The following is a 15,689-nucleotide window of genomic DNA, read 5'->3' on the forward strand; positions in this document are numbered from 1 at the left end:
GTAATAATGATGTAGATCGCATGACTATGATGCGTCTGTTTATGCCTGATTATCCGATTGGATAATGATGATATAATAGCATAAAGCTTATAGAGATTCAGAACATCGTTCTGGCCGTAGAGTAATTCTTGTATAGGCCTTATGAATCTGGCTTGATATGCTGCCTGACGGCTTAGGCATCTTACCCTAGTTAACTATATCTGACACTATCTGACAGTATTACGCAATTGCAATTAACCCTCTCTAACTCTAATCGCTAACTAATGCTTATATAGGTATACGCTATACCCGTCACTTCGCTACGCTTACTCCCTACGCTAAGCTAATCGCTATTTGTTCGCTAATCCAGCCTAAGCTCGATACTACAAAAACCGAGTTTAGTTACCGCACTTACACCGATTACGAGACTATATTAAATAAGGAGAAGAATCTATAGGCTATCGTCGTTACTAGCGCAACTACCGTCTATACCGAGCAGGCTATTAAGGCTATTAAGCGTGGTCTATATATTCTTTACGAGAAGCCTATCTCTACTAGCCCCGAGATTGTAAGATTTCCCCTGGTTTTTCCTAACACATGATTCCTAGCAAGACAATATACACCCTGTACTAACCCTCCACAGTCCTAATAAGTCGTCGACGCCTACAACGCCTCCATCAAAAAGTTCCCCTCCTAGAAAGTCATCTACGGCTTCAGCCGCCGCTTCGACGCCTCCTACCGCGACGCACACTCCCGTATAGCTACCGGTAATATCGGCACGCTATCCGTCTTCCGATCATAGCCCTACGATAAGCTCGATCCTAGCGGTTTCTTCGTCGCCTACGCCGAGTTCTCGGGTAGTATGTTTATTAACTATAGTATTCACGATATCGATCTTGCGCTATAGTTCTTTAGCGAGGATACTAAGGTTAAGAGAGTAACTACTATTAGTATTACGGCTATATAGCCTGATCTGCGTAAGTATAATAATCGCGATAATACGCTTAGTATTATTAAGTTCTACGTGAGTGGTAGACCCTTCTTCGCCCCTTTGCTTCTGATTTTTCAATACGAATAACGATTCTAACCCGTGTCCTTTTTTTGATAATAGGGCGGCAAAATCGCCCAACTCTACTACTCCCGTATGATAGCCGCCGACCAAGAAGACTGCACCGAAATCTTCGGCACAGACGGCAAAATCGCCATCAACACCCAGCCCCAACTCAACCTCGTTAACCTATACGAGTCTACCGGTATCCGGCGGGAGATTCCCGCCGACTACTACGGGCGCTTCCGCGAGGCGTTTATTACCGAGGCGAATGAGTTTACTGCTTCTTGTCTGGATGATACTAAGCCTCCTTTGCAGTTGGACTCGGCTGTCAAGGCCGTTGCTATTGGATGTGCGCTGCAGGAGTCGCTGATTACGGGGAACTAGATCGAGTTCGATAAGAGTAGGAAGAGAGTTGAGGTTTCTCATCTGTAGGGATGGATTATATGAATGATGGCTTTTTAGGTTATGATTTGTGATGGTTTTCTTTGTATAGACTGCTTCGAGTGAGATGAATGAATATAGACTTTTGAGAATCTAGGACGATCGTCTTGTACCGAACAATATTGGCAAAGGTGAATGAGAGCATAGTTTCTATTTTGAGCGAAGGCTAAACCTGGTCAGAAAATGAAGAGAAATACGGCTGAAGGATTGAAAAATGTAACGTCGATTTGGGGGCGACTGGGGGCGACGGGGGGCGAAAGCCTATTTAGGTAATGAAGCACGTGGACAGCGCATGTGCGTTTGAATAAGCATTTGAGCCCTTCTAAGACAATGTATGTTTAGAGAAAAATGTACTGCTGTATTACGATCAATATCTGAGCTTCCATAGTAGGTATAGCTAGTGTAGTCAAAGCCCCGGTTGCTAAAATGACAAAGTTTCCCATGTGGTGGTTCCATACGAGCAAGCCAGCGAAAAGCTATTGGCCCCATTGTTGTCAGTGATTTCTTCTCGCATCTCTTCCAACAATAGTCTACGTCATCTCATATTGTTTTCTTCGAACTATATTAAGATCAAGTTGTGAGAAAGTTTGGACCCTCTTGGGGGCTACTAGATGACCTTTCGAACCCATATCTATGTTTCTTGTAGCCTTACGAGGTCTCAGCTCTCAAATTACACGCCCCGAAGAAATCAAGACCTATTGCTGTCAGTTCCACACAAATGTCAAATCTATTCTCATGCGATTTGGGGGCTTCTCGTTTCCCAAGACGATCTGCATAGCTATCAAGGACACTGCCCCCTATAACCTTGTGAATATTGAAACATGAAACAAGATCTAAGCCTTGCACTAACAGAAGAATGGTTATATAACCCTGTTCCTCTCTCGGAACATTACTCACTTTGTATTGCTTACTATTCTCTACTCATCATCTACCATTCCCCATCCCTACAGTGAAAATGAAATCCACACAACTCATCTTCCTCCTTTCCACCCTCACGGCTTTCACAACTGCCGAGTTCTGCCAATGGACAATGCAAAGAGTTTCAGACGATGATCCCAAGCCAGGGGCTTACAAGAATGCTGGCAAGGTTCTACTCAACCGGGACTGCGACCTCGGGGACTATAAACACAGCGTCGCTTCATTGGATCTGAACTCATGCATTGAGAACAGGGGTGGTAAGTTTGTTGCAGTGGACAAGTAAGTGATAAGCTCATGGTTCTCAAATCTCAGTACTTCTAGAAGAAACCAACTCTAATATGTTTTCTCATGCTAGTGGAAATGCCTTCTCCTCGTGTGACGTGTACACTTGTTCATTCGGCGACAACAACTCCATCGAATGCGGTGATTGTGGCCAGGCAAACGGAAAGATCTCGATTCCAATTGGTAGGTGGATTACTTTTCGACTCGGAGTTGATCGAAGTTTTTACCTTAACTTACACCGAATAGATGATGTTGCAAAGGCTGTTGGGAAGAATGGAGAAAATGCGGCATGCTTTACTCATACCGTCACTGCAACGACGTCAACCTATAGCATGGTTCCAACTGGCTCCCATTAATTGCGGGGCATTGCCAATCGTTCAAATATCTTATTTATAGATTGGATGCAGTGAACAGGAGAGGTAGTATGCCTGGTTAAGGAAAATAAAGGGCTGGGAAACAGTTTTTCCCCAATTGTTCATACTCCAGAATGGATAACTGCTTTTTGACATCAAACTCATACCTAAATTCCAGTACAGTAACATATATGGTCTGGCTCAGATTGCTTTTATCCGCTCGCACTCCCCACCTAGTTACGACTATCTCCTCAATATCTCTGGATTATCTATTGCTCGACATTTCGGGGATGATTTCCTATAAAGATACATCAGCAGGCTGCATACAAAATTAGCATTTAGTAGAACTCACATTGAAAAGTTTTGCTTTCTCCTCTATAGAGTCATCATGACCATGCTTCTCGAAGCTCTTCAGTGCGACCTGAAGTCGCCTCGACGACTGTGCATGGTCGCCTGAAGGGACGAGCCGTAGAACGAGATAACTCGATCGAGCGCTGTTTTACCGCTGCCGTCTTAGGTGGTTTCCCGCTGGAGGAAGGGGGAATCGGGTTAGTTTACCGGTTGGGATCCACCAGCCGCGCGGCTAGTGATTGTTCGATGAAGGGCTACTAAAGAACGAGGAAAGCCCACGATAAAAAAAGAGTGTCAACATTTGTAGAAAACAAATGTTTGCCTTAAGAGGCCTATGAACTACGGTCACCTAACCTTCCGTGGACAGATTCAGAACATCAGATCAACCCCGTATAGTGACGAGTGGCCTATTTTCTTTCTTCTCCACGTATACATGCTACGCGTTTTCGAACCATGACTTAACAGCATTGATTTTCGACCATAGGCATCATAAGTAAAGTCGGGATATACTATCAATCTGGTGGGAAGGCAGGAAAATCTTATGAGTAGTTGGCGTGTATCAGAATGTGGAACTTTTTGTAAATTCAGACAGACTTTCGTGAAAAACTAGCAACTTGGAAGGTAGGCTCGGAAGGAAATTCATAAGCAGTGCGAAGAACTAAAAAACTAAGCTAGGACAAACTAGCTGTCGTTAAGTTAAGCGTCGTGACCGGAGAGCCAATGCGGAAGCAATTAGGGCGACCTACTTCAAATTTCATCGTTTAGGCTATATTTGAATCCATATTTCGGTATCCCTGATCCACCAAGTAGGTCCGGAATTTAGCGTAGATCCCACCCCCTGTCCCGCGATCCTCACTACCCCGGCACGGTCACGGGTCTTGCTTGTCATTGCACGCTCTAGATTCACCATCTTCATATCTAATTCCTGGTCATACCAGCGGAAGATAAACATGACGTTATGATACTGACCCCGGTTAGCGTAGGCTGTTGCGTCGAATGATATTTGGTTGACGCATGTGTATGGTATTAGTTCAAAGACTACTGCACTACCTTCCACCCGCGGATAGGTTCGGGTAAATTTGTCAAAGTCGTCGTGGACCTCCTGCATGAGCTGGAGGTCCAACGGTGGGGTAAACGTCGTGCCGCTGATACTCTTACGGGTTCCGGGGGCGACGAACCAACCCAAGATAGTGTTCATCTTTGGGTACGGCATCTCATGTGTCTCGTTCCGGATAGACTTGAGGGCTAACAACGGTGCAAAGAAGGCTTCAGCCGCGATACTTGGCTCATTATATAATAGCAAGGCGACGATCACCGTCGACAGCGGGGCGCGGGGACGGGTGGTGAAGCCGAAGAATAGAGCCTCGTCACCTGTTGTTTGCGTATCAAACTGGTTTGCAAACTCAACTACAGCAGTGAGCTGCTCTACTGGCAAGTAGATAAAGCCACCAAAAACAGACGGCCGCTGAGGATGCGCCCGCATGACAGACTCAGTGACCACGCCAAAGCTCTGACCAGCGCCCCGTATAGCCTAGAAGAGATCCTGGTTTTCGTCAGTAGAGGCCATCATGATGCGGCCATCTGCAATGACTATCTTGACGCTGATCAGGTTATCGATAATCAGGCCGTGACACCCAGTGAGCCAGCCAAAACCGCCCCCAGAGTTGTACCCCCGACGCCGGCAGCGCTCGTCGTGCAGCCAACAACGGCTAACCCTTCCTTCGCTGCCGCTTGGTCAACCTCGTCCCAGGTTGCGCCGCCCTGAACCGCCACAGTTTGTGAGGTTAGATCGACTACGATACTGCGCATAATGGACAGGTTGATAACAATTCCCCCATGGGTTGAGGATGCGCCGCTCGTGCTGAAGCCTCCACCCTGGACCACGAAGGGAATATAGTGACAAGTCGCGAAGGTTATCACCAGTGAGATTTCGTGGGACGAAGTGACAATCACTACTGCACCCTATAGGAAGACGGGTCAGATAAGCGTATGACACAGGCATAATCAAGTTAGGAGTTAATCAACGCAAACCACAGGAAACGCTGGCTTACGGCTTCTTTCTCACTGGCCTCGCTCCATCTATTGATAAGCTCCGGATAGCCTTCCCGATCGGGGTGATGACAGTCGCCTCCGTGTCTTGGAGGTTCTGACGCAGCTGAATCGCACGTTTGTATGTTAAGAAGGGCTTGATGAAAGGGTTTCGGGCAGAAGTGATGAGGATGTATCCTGGTTGTAACGAGAGATCCTATACGGCTTTTACATATCGAACCTGCATAGCAAAGACGGGTTTTGAAGGTGTCTAGTTGATCTTAGCCAGTCGGAGATATCGAATATAGAGTAGGCGGTCACACGACTGTGGCCACGACTATGTCGTACGTTCAGAGTTTCGCCTTGTTAAGATTGATTGCGTCATAGCCGGCCCTTGTCCGTCGGCTGACGGCCAGATGTAAGATACTGCCACTTCCAGTTGCCAAACCGCCTCTTGCCGATAATATATCGAGTCTAGAATGGTCTGGACATACGAGGCGAGAATTTCGGAGCCGACAAACAAAGTCAAGTTCTTCAAGTGTCATAGGCTCAAATGCATCGTGTGGTGTGATGTTGCACAGCAGCCACCAACTCACCGACCGAGTTGGAGGTAAACCTAAATGTGCCAACTCTATTTCTCCTACTCGCTGGATCTACTCTTGAAATATGTCACGATTCCTCTTCAAGCTGTGTCTAGGTACCTCCTATAAGAGTGTCAAATTATTAGGTTCCTGATGGAGAATACCCATCATATTGGTTCTTTTCAGATATGAACTTTTCTCTAACCTAAATCCGCTTTCTGCAATGGCAGCCCTCGGGAGAAGATCTGGATGGGGTATTCCTCCCCCTTTCATGACCAAGAAGTGGAAGACAACCAAGAAGTGGAAGACACATATAGCAATCAACAACCATTCAGCGAGGAGATCGCGTTGCCGAAAACAAAGCATCATTGGAGGCAATCCGACAAAAGGAAGATACCACTCTCAATCAGCTGGAGTATAGAGCGGACAAATTCATCGTGAAGCAGGAAGATGACTCTTTGCCTGGATTAAATCATGAAAGCCAAAACGCTGAAAATAACGTCATTGGGATAGCAGCGCATTGTGCCCCTTGAGACCACCCATTAGCCTTGAAGACCCTTAAGAAGGGCATCATTTACTTCCTCTATCGATCTCGAGTCGATGTCACTAGTACTGGCACATGTGGAATTTCCGTCGTCGTAAGAACCTTTATTGTTTTCCGTCCTAGCCCACGCAGGTCAGCGCTAGATCAACAAGATGGTCCACACAGATTCGGCGAAAGGTTCCGACTAATGGTGCTTCCCAAAAAGGTCCTTCCACAATCTCCTCGCATAAAGGAGATGGGCTTTGTGGAAAAGGCTGGGATAACTCTGGAAGAATTTCAGGAAACATTTATCGCTAGGCTGAATTATGAGACTCAAACCCGCGCCTCAAGGACTATACCCGATGCAAGGCTGTTCGCGAGAGGCGTCTATTCCATAACTTCGGCACAACATGGCTCCTATCTGGCCTACTTGCTTATAGACCCTGAAATATTGGTCCTGTTCAGAAGGACTTCGGGCTTCAAGAGCAAGGAAGGTGGCTGGTTCACTCGAAGAATCCGAAGGTTTCCAGCCCACCATCTTTCAGTCTTCCTAACAACCCAAGGTATCCTAGAAGGTAAGTCGATCATTCTGACATCCAGCACCTCTCTTATTCCTCCTTAATAACCATACGCTAACTTAAAGGGTGTAGTTTTGATAAATTATTCGGTAACCACCGCTGGGTAGCGTTACAACCTAAATTGATTGACTATCCTAATGCCCAATTCCTCCTCATCGAGCAGTGTATCCGACAAGACTTCTCCGCTGTCCCTGGGGGCAGACATGAATCTATGGATACTCTGGATAAACAACTTGACGAACTGCGCCATTGGAGTGATGAGATGGAGAAGTCACAATTAGGTAAGCTTTCCTTTTGCGGATCTATAGCCGTGGGAAGGTATTAGACTAGCTAAACGTTCCCCATCAGGATTTGACTCGATTTACGGAGATCTGGGCCTGGAGGTTGATCACCATCTCAAGATCTCTACCGTGTGGGATCATCGATAGCCTTGTAATATTCATCTGTCCTCTAGGGGGTTTTATTATTCTTGGGTTACCGGCTACTTTTTGTTGCGTTCTTCTATGATTGTAAGAACAGGGATAATAGGGCTCGATGTGCATCGGCTCATTTGACGAAAGATGCCTTGTAGGAAGTATATCTCTTAGGAATTGCACCGAATGCTGGCTTCGGCTGAGCAAAGTTAGAATCATACCAGATCTACCCAACACCACACTAGAATAATATAACGCCATGTTCCAGAAATTGCGCACGCTGGTGATGCAATAGTCCCACCACTGCCTGCTATTCCAAGACGCACCAGTAGACATCGCGCTCGAGAATATTCGAGCTCACACTTTGCAAGCCCACTTTGAGCCACACTGTACGGCTAGGTTTCTGCATACGATATCTCCATCGGGTCTGGAAGATGGGAGGAGAAAATATCCTAGCCTTCACCATGAGAAATGCTCAAAGTCAACATCTATGTCATTCTACCCGATCAGTGGCTGCCTGTCGGGTCCGATCGCCCGAGAATCTACCTTCAAAATTCCTTGGGACGAAGCGAACGAGCAAAGGATAATGGTGACCTTCATTATAGGTTGCCACTCAATTCTCAGTCTAGCCCTGCTGCCGCATATTCCTCGAATGGTCTAGAAGCTATAAATACCGCCAGAGACAACCTGGCGAGTTATTCCCTCGAACATCTTTTCGTGCAGGTGTGTATCTACCTACGTGAAATTTCCCGAAACTCAATATGACCGCGAAAGCCGAAAAGATATCTGAACTTGTTTACCATATTATGCTTATGGTCGCCCCGGCGAAGGCTCCAAAAGGGCAGATTGAAAAGATATGCGTCCTAGGTACCTAGACTTCTGTTAGAAAAATCAAGGATGCTGCACATCGTGGGCTCTTCGACAGTGGATACGAGCGAGAATGGTTCTCGACCTTTGAGACAAAGCCCGAGGCGATGGAAGAACTCGCAGCCTCGGAGGGAACGGGGCTTGCAGTTTATGCCGTTGCGTGGGATGGTACGAAGTTCAGGCTTCGCGTGTCGACATCTCCGAATGACTTGGAGTTGACGACTGATAGTAAAGATGGCCGGGTTGTGATTCCACTTTATTACGTGGTACAGACCAATGTTCCCTATTGCACCCACGAACGGAAGCCTACTCATGATACCCATATTGAAGAGGTGTTCAAGTCCTATATAGACGCTCGGAAATTTGCAAGCACTTTGCTACTTTCGGAGAAGGATAGAATAAAAGCCTCCAGCTACCAGGAGTACACTGAGGCTGATATAAATGAAAGAGACTGTGAATTAGGGGAGAATGTTGTGGTGCACGCGGTAGGTGGCAATGAGGAGAATTATTTCGTTAGTGTTGTCACAGGTCAGGAGCTCGAAAGTGTACGACTTGAAGCATCGCTCAAAATCTGATACAATTTTTACTTGGTATTAGAGTGGTTGATCACATCCTCGGCGCAAGCCAAGACTAAGTCATACCTATACGCAGTGGCATGATTAAATGAGGCGAGCCACATAGTTTGGGTCACCCGTCGAACTTATCGAGTTCGAAAGGTAACGAGAGAAGAATGCAGCCGAGAGCTGTAAAACAAAAGTCATCGCCGGCCCCGAAAGTATAGTATGATGTGACCATGGTACTATGGCTTATCTCTCCCCGCGTTCGGTCTTCTAGGTTGGGTCCTTGCCATATGATGATGATGATGATAATGACTAGGCAATGGGTGGCAATCGAACCTGACTAACAATCTTGTATACAAGAGGCTGTTCGATCCCTGCTACCAAGCTTAATACTGCTAGTCTAAAAACGCATCACAATATGAATTGAGACATGCTGTCAATGAGTATAATCATCATCGGTGGGGCGGCCGGCGGAATGTCCGCTGCGCTTCGAGCGCGACGCCTAGATGAGAATGCATGCATTACATTGATTGAGCAAGGAGACTATCTAGGTTACGCCAACTCAGGTCTGCCGTCGTCAGTAGGGGGTGTGATTAAAACCGACACCCTTCTTATCCACCAGTCAGCGGCGGGCATAACGGAACGATTCAACATCGACGTGCGAGAACACACTGAGCTAGTAAGCATCGCAAAAGAGCGACATTTGATACAATTACGAGGGTCGAAAACGAACGAAACATATTGGTTGTCTTATAACAAACTGATTCTCGCGCAAGGTGCTTATCTCGAGCCCCCACAAGTGCCAGGCATTGAGAGCGAGAATGTTTTCCCGTTCCAGACTATGTTGGATCTTTATAAGATCAAGGATTATGTTTCTACACACTGTTGCCGATCAGCTGCGATTATTGGTGGCGGATATGTTGCTCTGAAGGCCGTTGAAACCCTGCACAATTTCGGACTCCAAATCAGCATCATACATTCCCAAGCTCGCGCTTTTCAGGACTTTGACTTTGATACGGCCAATGTGATAATGTCCGAGCTTATCAAAAATGGAATTCGGGTCTACCTAGATGCAAAGCTCCAGCGTATCGGCATAGGAGTTGTTAAAGACGGCTTTGTTGTTATACTAGCCAACGAATCTAGCATTCCTGCCGATCTTGTTATTATAGCGACCGATCTGACACCTCGAACGGAAATTGCTAGGGATTCAGGCCTCAAATGCAAAGATAGTGTTCTTGTCAACGAGTTCATGCAGACTAATGACCCTGACATTTATGCGGTCGGTGACATGACGGAGACAACCAACTCGGTCTCCCTAATGTCGAATCGTCTACCTCTTGGTGGTACTGCGAGTCTGCAAGGCCGGCTCGCAGCTGATCATATACTGAAACGTGTGACTCCTTATCGTGGCCATATAGGCATATATAGCTGCAAAGTCCACAGCTTAACTGCAGCTATGGTCGGACCATCGTTGGAGAAGCTCAGACAAGTCGGATATCATCCTCAGTTTGTGACGGTCCATGTTCCGGACCACGCTGGCTATTATCCTTCAGCCCAACAGATAACCCTGAGATTGACCTTTCAGCCCGGCAATGGAAATCTTCTAAATGCACAGATTGTTGGTCGAACAGGGGTAGATAAACGAATTGACGTGCTGTCCGTTGCATTACAGAGCGGCCTAACCGTTTTTGACCTGGAAAATCTGGAGCTCTCATATGCCCCTGAATATGGCTCGGCAAGAGATCCGGTGAACGTCTTGGGTATGGTCGCAGCTAACTTACTCAGAGGAGATCTACATACTGTCACGGCTGGTCAACTGGATGATCAGATCGATGACTGGCAGATCATAGATGTACGGTCTCCCGAAAGTTTTGCTCAAGGCCATATTCGGTCAGCAGTCAATATCCCTATCGATGCCCTGCGCCATAGTTTAGCTTCCATCAACAAGGGCCGACCTGTGGTGGTCTACTCTCGTGTTGGCTATCATGGCTACCTTGCCTACCGAACTCTGATTCAGTTAGGGTATAAAGTCTTCAATCTGGATGGAGGATTCAAATTATTCCTTGAGGGTGGGTCAAGAATCGGTCTTTTATCTAGGAAATAGGGTTGATATCATTTAAGTTGCTATCTTTGAATTTCCCGTACTGGGTTCGCCTTAATGGAGCTTTCTAGTACAACTCATACTTACCTTGAAGAAATTAACTACCATTTCATTGAAAATTCAACCCATTATGCTCTCAGTCAATAGTAACAGAGCAACCAGTTTAGGTAACATGCGATCTTATCCAAATATCCGACCTCACTTAGCATTCCTATCAACCTATAGCTCCCAAAACGCATATTCACAAAGAAAATATTCTATATCGCGAATACCAAGGCATCAGTCAGGAAGATTTAGACAAACATGTTGTAGCGCATCAATTCCGGGTTCTCCGTGATTCCAGATTCAGTTCTACTTACCTATTAAAATTACACAAGATACGTTAAACACGTTCAGTCATCAATCAGACAGGATAAAAACCCAAAAAGATACAACGGAACGAAGTGATGCCCTGCCAAAATGTTAGATCCCTGCTATATTCAGATTACCCAAGAGCATGGCCGAACTATCATACATAACCTTGATACATTAGCCAAAGGGAATTTGATCTATTGCGGAAAATGCTCACCTGGCGCATTGTAAACCGTGCCATGGTCTCTACACTCACTGGATGTATTTTACAAAGACTCAAACTCATGAATCCAGTCTCTAGTTCTTGATAAAGGGAGCCAGAACGGGAACAAAAATTCCAGCTCGATCTATCTCTAGGAGACATAGACAAGACGAAGGCACAAGACTCTAATGAGGCCTGACCAGGCTAACAAGGGCAAGCAGTAGACACTGGTCCTTGAGACATTCACAGGGAGATCCGATCAACAGGATAATATTCCCTTTATAGAACTTTATGAGCCTCTAGTAAAACCGCCTTCTAGCTGTGACAGGTCATGCGACTAAATTGGTCATGCGACACTCAGATCCTCGACCTCCCAGCATAGATTGCCAGTTAAAAATAGGACAGTAAATAAACATTTCGTCTCTTTCTTTTGTGCGGTGATGCTTGTACGGTAATTAATTCGCTTGGCTTCGACCAGAACCCCCCGAAAGACACGGGGTATGTCATTTGGCAGCCGCTTTAGCATGTTTCATTCTCTTCACGCTAAATGTTTTTAGATAAGGGAGATGATTTAAAGGATTGATTGTTGTATACAAATACTGAATGTGGCCCTCCTCGGCAGAGACATAGAAAGAAGCTAACTTGGCTATGGGTTGCACGGCTACCAAAACCTCGAAGTCTAACTACAAAACAGCGATACACTCGATCTCCACATCAGTATCTAGCGGCAATCTCTTCACAGAAACACATCTATCAGCCATGATTAGCCTAATTCAAAACCCTTCTCACAGTAGGGATTGGCAGCGAGTCTTTGCTTACGTTCGGGCAGGCTTAACATCACCCCAATAGAGCGTGTACACTGAGTTCATCTCCGCAAAATCATCCATGTCGGATAGGAAAACGTTCACCTTGACAACTCGTGTGATGTTTGACCCAGCCGCGTCGAGGATGTTTGATATGTTCTTAATACATTGATGCTGGTGACGGATTAGATTAGGTCGTCTGTGGCAAAGTGACGACAGACTTACAGTATGGGCTTTAATATCCCCATCAATAATCTTCCCTGTGTTTGCGTCCATGGGAACACAACCCGAGCAGTAAACCACACCATTGGCAATAATGGCCTGTGAGTAAATCCCGGGTAGGGGGGCGGTGCATTCTGAGTGAAAACCATCTCTTTTGCTGGCATGTTGGAAGACGTGCTTTCCATGACTGTGGGGTTGTTGCATAAATTGTCATGGGGTGAAGATGTTCAAATATTTTATATTTAATTTAGGGCCAAAGGTTGACACTGATTGCTGAACAAATTGTTATCTTCTTGTTCTGACTTATGCAAGCCGTTCCCCTTTTGTCAGCGATTTTGCTCCACACTGCCACGCTAACATCCATCCCACTTAACTCGTGGGGCTAGGGTGGGATGCCTGAAGCTGGGATGAGGTTGAAAGTAGGATAGGGCACTAATGATAGGTATAATTAAGCTGCTCGGTTTGTGAAAGCCGGGGCTGGATCAACTGAGTATCCCGCTAGTCCGCTGTCCATCTTCCCAAATAAACAAATGAGAGAACGATCATGCCTCTTGAGAGCACCACGCAGCCACCCTACCCCCTTCATGAATATGTCAAATTTCATGATAGATACATTATAAATAACCAGCAGGTCCACCGTCATCCAGTGGAGGCATTATGCACCAGCGGTCCGCTAATCCCAGGGGGGGGGGGGGTGGGACTTCTCACTGTGGGTCAAACTGAGGATATCTTTATTCAACGACGGGCTAGTTCTGGTCCGGATGTTATGGTCCGCGCCTTTACCCCGGCTGGAGGAATTCCACGCGGAGGATGGCCAGTGTTTCTGTATTTCAACGGTGGTTGCTGGGTTCTTGGGACGATCGAGACTGAAAACACTGTTTGTACCAACCTCTGCGTTCGAGCGAACTGTGTTGTCATTACTGTTGATTACTAGTTAGTATAAACCCTACAAGGTCTCCATCACATCCGAGTAATGATAGCGGGTGCTGAGCTTTTTCCAATAGCCTCGCACCAGAACATCCCTGGCCGGCTGCTGTGCATGATAGCTGGGAAGCATTTCAATGGTTAATCTCTGATGGAGCCTCTAAACTGTCCGTTAACCTGTCCAAGGCGGCTATTGGAGGGTCTCCAGCGGGCGGTAACCTCGCAGAGATTGTGCCCCAGAAAGCCCTCGCATTGTCACCGCCAGTCCATTTCACATCCCAGGATCTCTCTGCCCCTCTAACAATAACACAGCTGCGGTGAACAATAACAGTTCCTACGCATTGTACGAGTAGACGGCTGCGCTACCTGCAGAGAAGACGCTCTGGTATCGAAAGCAATACCTCCCTGATGAATTGGACTGGGTTCGCCCCGAAGCGAGCCCTCTATTCTACCAAGGTGATTGGTCACAACTACCGCGCGCATTGATTCTAGTCGCGGAGCTAGATGTCTTTCGCGCAGAGGGCGAAGAGTACGCAGAGAAGCTACGGGCTACTGGTGTTCCTGTGGATCTGCATGTTATGCTGGGAATGCCGCATCCTTTTCTCGCGATGAATGGCATGCTGGAGCAAGCCCGGAAGGCCATTAGTTTAATTTGTGACACGCTATCTCGAGCCTTTTGGAACAAATGAGCTGGAACTAGAACCGCAGCTATTTGACTCCATGCAAACAGCTTCCAGAACTGAGACTGTCTTCTGTGTTACTCGTCCTGTTAGGCTTTCTAAATCCATCAGAACAGATTCTCTAGGGCTATACCCACATTGCATTAACGGATCTATGAACATGCATGTTGAACAGTTTCTCTGTTCGAATATCTGTTGCCACTCGAAGAAGTGGGTAACATGAATAGTTCTTAATATAGATCTCTTTTTTGTTCGGGATTCATAGGTCAATCTCGTAGTAGCGCCAAAAGTTGCACGGTACGATCGTGGCAGACTTGGGACATTGCATGAATTCGAAAGCTCAATTTTATTTTGAAGGTATGGCTATCCTGCAAATTCGAATTTTGGATACCCCCGAGCATCCCCGGGATGAAACTTGAACATATGTCCGCCCTCATCATTTGGTTCCGGATTAGTCGTGCGATCTTTTCCACTCGCCATAAAGATGATATCATGTTCTTTGCCTCCCCATGTTGTGCAGGCTGGATTTTTGGCAGTCACTACGATGTCTTTCAGGTGCCTGCCTTCCGGTGTAAAGACCATGATTCGATGAGATGCGAACACGGCTATCCAAAGATTCCCATCGGAGCTATCTGAAATCAGTAAAGGGGTACTTTTCTATGTGAGTCGGGAGGGCAAGCAATGGGATTCTTACTCGACAACCATGCCATCTGGCTCGCCATATGATGAGCGCCTGTCAATGAGAAGTCGTTTGTTCGAAATTCGGCCTGATTCCAAGTCAAAGTCAAACGCGAAGACCATCATCGCAACCGAGTCATTGAAGTACACTGTCCTTGTTAGCGAGCTAGCCCGTCTCCACCAAGACAGCGACACCTACTGGTCGTATTATCCGGACTCCAAGCAAGCCCATTCCCGCAAACAATTCCCTCAGGAATCATCAAATGTAAACTACCATCCGGATCGTACCTCCACAGTCGGCCTCTGGGAGTTCCATAGCTAACCGGAAGTTGGTTAGGTCCAAATGCCATCGCCCGCTTATCAATCTCCGCCAGCCAAAACCGGCCCTTCGCATCAATGCCACCGTCATTGAAACGAAGCTCATCGCGTTGGTCAGTGGGGATAATTTCCTTCACAACCTCCAATTTTCCTGTTTCCTCGTCCATGAAGCATACTCCTTGGTAGTACGCGGCGATGTAACTGCTGGGGTGACTTTTGCGAAAGAATGCCACCGTCACGCTGTCTTCAAGGGGAATGATACGCGCCTCCCCGATGGCATCGCCGGTTTGGGGGTCTACCTTAAGGATGTATAGCTCTGGGGGCTCGGAGAGACAGTCCACCCAGTGCAAGGTTGAGTCGCTGGCTCGGTAAATCGGGGCTTCGCCGAGGACCATGGGCTTGGGGCAGTAATACCAGGCTTTTCCGCCGTCAATCGATTCAAGCGGTTCAAGTGGTTCAACCATTTTGGCTATGGACTTGGGTTC

At 46.8% G+C, this 15,689-nt stretch overlaps 8 protein-coding genes across 8 annotated transcripts; 5 read left to right on the plus strand and 3 right to left on the minus strand.

Annotated features, from left to right (window-relative positions):
• Positions 1 to 1,123: 1,123 nt before the first annotated feature.
• N7458_004869 (uncharacterized protein) lies at positions 1,124 to 1,414 on the plus strand (the record flags this gene model as incomplete). The annotated part of the gene is made up of 1 exon (XM_056908251.1): positions 1,124 to 1,414. The coding sequence occupies one exon, from the start codon at positions 1,124 to 1,126 to the stop codon at positions 1,412 to 1,414; it is 291 nt and encodes a 96-aa protein (XP_056766869.1).
• Positions 1,415 to 2,426: 1,012 nt separating this feature from the next.
• On the plus strand, positions 2,427 to 3,027 carry N7458_004870 (uncharacterized protein; the record flags this gene model as incomplete). The annotated part of the gene is made up of 3 exons (XM_056908252.1): positions 2,427 to 2,668; positions 2,745 to 2,854; positions 2,918 to 3,027. The coding sequence occupies 3 exons, from the start codon at positions 2,427 to 2,429 to the stop codon at positions 3,025 to 3,027; spliced, it is 462 nt and encodes a 153-aa protein (XP_056766870.1).
• A 1,114-nt stretch (positions 3,028 to 4,141) lies between these two features.
• On the minus strand, positions 4,142 to 5,948 carry N7458_004871 (FAD-binding oxidoreductase; the record flags this gene model as incomplete). The annotated part of the gene is made up of 4 exons (XM_056908253.1): positions 4,142 to 4,906; positions 5,029 to 5,337; positions 5,441 to 5,620; positions 5,898 to 5,948. 4 exons carry the CDS (start codon positions 5,946 to 5,948, stop codon positions 4,142 to 4,144), a joined length of 1,305 nt encoding a protein of 434 aa, XP_056766871.1.
• Positions 5,949 to 6,715: 767 nt separating this feature from the next.
• On the plus strand, positions 6,716 to 8,940 carry N7458_004872 (uncharacterized protein; the record flags this gene model as incomplete). Its single annotated transcript, XM_056908254.1, has 4 exons — positions 6,716 to 7,082; positions 7,151 to 7,366; positions 7,434 to 7,497; positions 8,385 to 8,940. The coding sequence occupies 4 exons, from the start codon at positions 6,716 to 6,718 to the stop codon at positions 8,938 to 8,940; spliced, it is 1,203 nt and encodes a 400-aa protein (XP_056766872.1).
• Positions 8,941 to 9,355: 415 nt separating this feature from the next.
• On the plus strand, positions 9,356 to 11,029 carry N7458_004873 (putative pyridine nucleotide-disulfide oxidoreductase; the record flags this gene model as incomplete). The annotated part of the gene is made up of 1 exon (XM_056908255.1): positions 9,356 to 11,029. One exon carries the CDS (start codon positions 9,356 to 9,358, stop codon positions 11,027 to 11,029), a length of 1,674 nt encoding a protein of 557 aa, XP_056766873.1.
• Positions 11,030 to 12,262: 1,233 nt separating this feature from the next.
• N7458_004874 (putative L-PSP endoribonuclease family protein Brt1) lies at positions 12,263 to 12,658 on the minus strand (the record flags this gene model as incomplete). The annotated part of the gene is made up of 3 exons (XM_056908256.1): positions 12,263 to 12,329; positions 12,399 to 12,556; positions 12,608 to 12,658. The coding sequence occupies 3 exons, from the start codon at positions 12,656 to 12,658 to the stop codon at positions 12,263 to 12,265; spliced, it is 276 nt and encodes a 91-aa protein (XP_056766874.1).
• Positions 12,659 to 13,148: 490 nt separating this feature from the next.
• On the plus strand, positions 13,149 to 14,217 carry N7458_004875 (alpha/beta hydrolase; the record flags this gene model as incomplete). The annotated part of the gene is made up of 3 exons (XM_056908257.1): positions 13,149 to 13,537; positions 13,609 to 13,792; positions 13,882 to 14,217. 3 exons carry the CDS (start codon positions 13,149 to 13,151, stop codon positions 14,215 to 14,217), a joined length of 909 nt encoding a protein of 302 aa, XP_056766875.1.
• Positions 14,218 to 14,571: 354 nt separating this feature from the next.
• Positions 14,572 to 15,668, minus strand: N7458_004876 (SMP-30/gluconolactonase/LRE family protein; the record flags this gene model as incomplete). Its single annotated transcript, XM_056908258.1, has 3 exons — positions 14,572 to 14,836; positions 14,903 to 15,035; positions 15,086 to 15,668. The coding sequence occupies 3 exons, from the start codon at positions 15,666 to 15,668 to the stop codon at positions 14,572 to 14,574; spliced, it is 981 nt and encodes a 326-aa protein (XP_056766876.1).
• Positions 15,669 to 15,689: the final 21 nt, after the last annotated feature.

This window comes from Penicillium daleae, assembly GCF_028827525.1.
Source record: "Penicillium daleae strain IBT 16125 chromosome Unknown utg000005l_segment0_segment0, whole genome shotgun sequence".
Classification (NCBI taxonomy): Eukaryota; Fungi; Ascomycota; class Eurotiomycetes; order Eurotiales; family Aspergillaceae; genus Penicillium; species Penicillium daleae.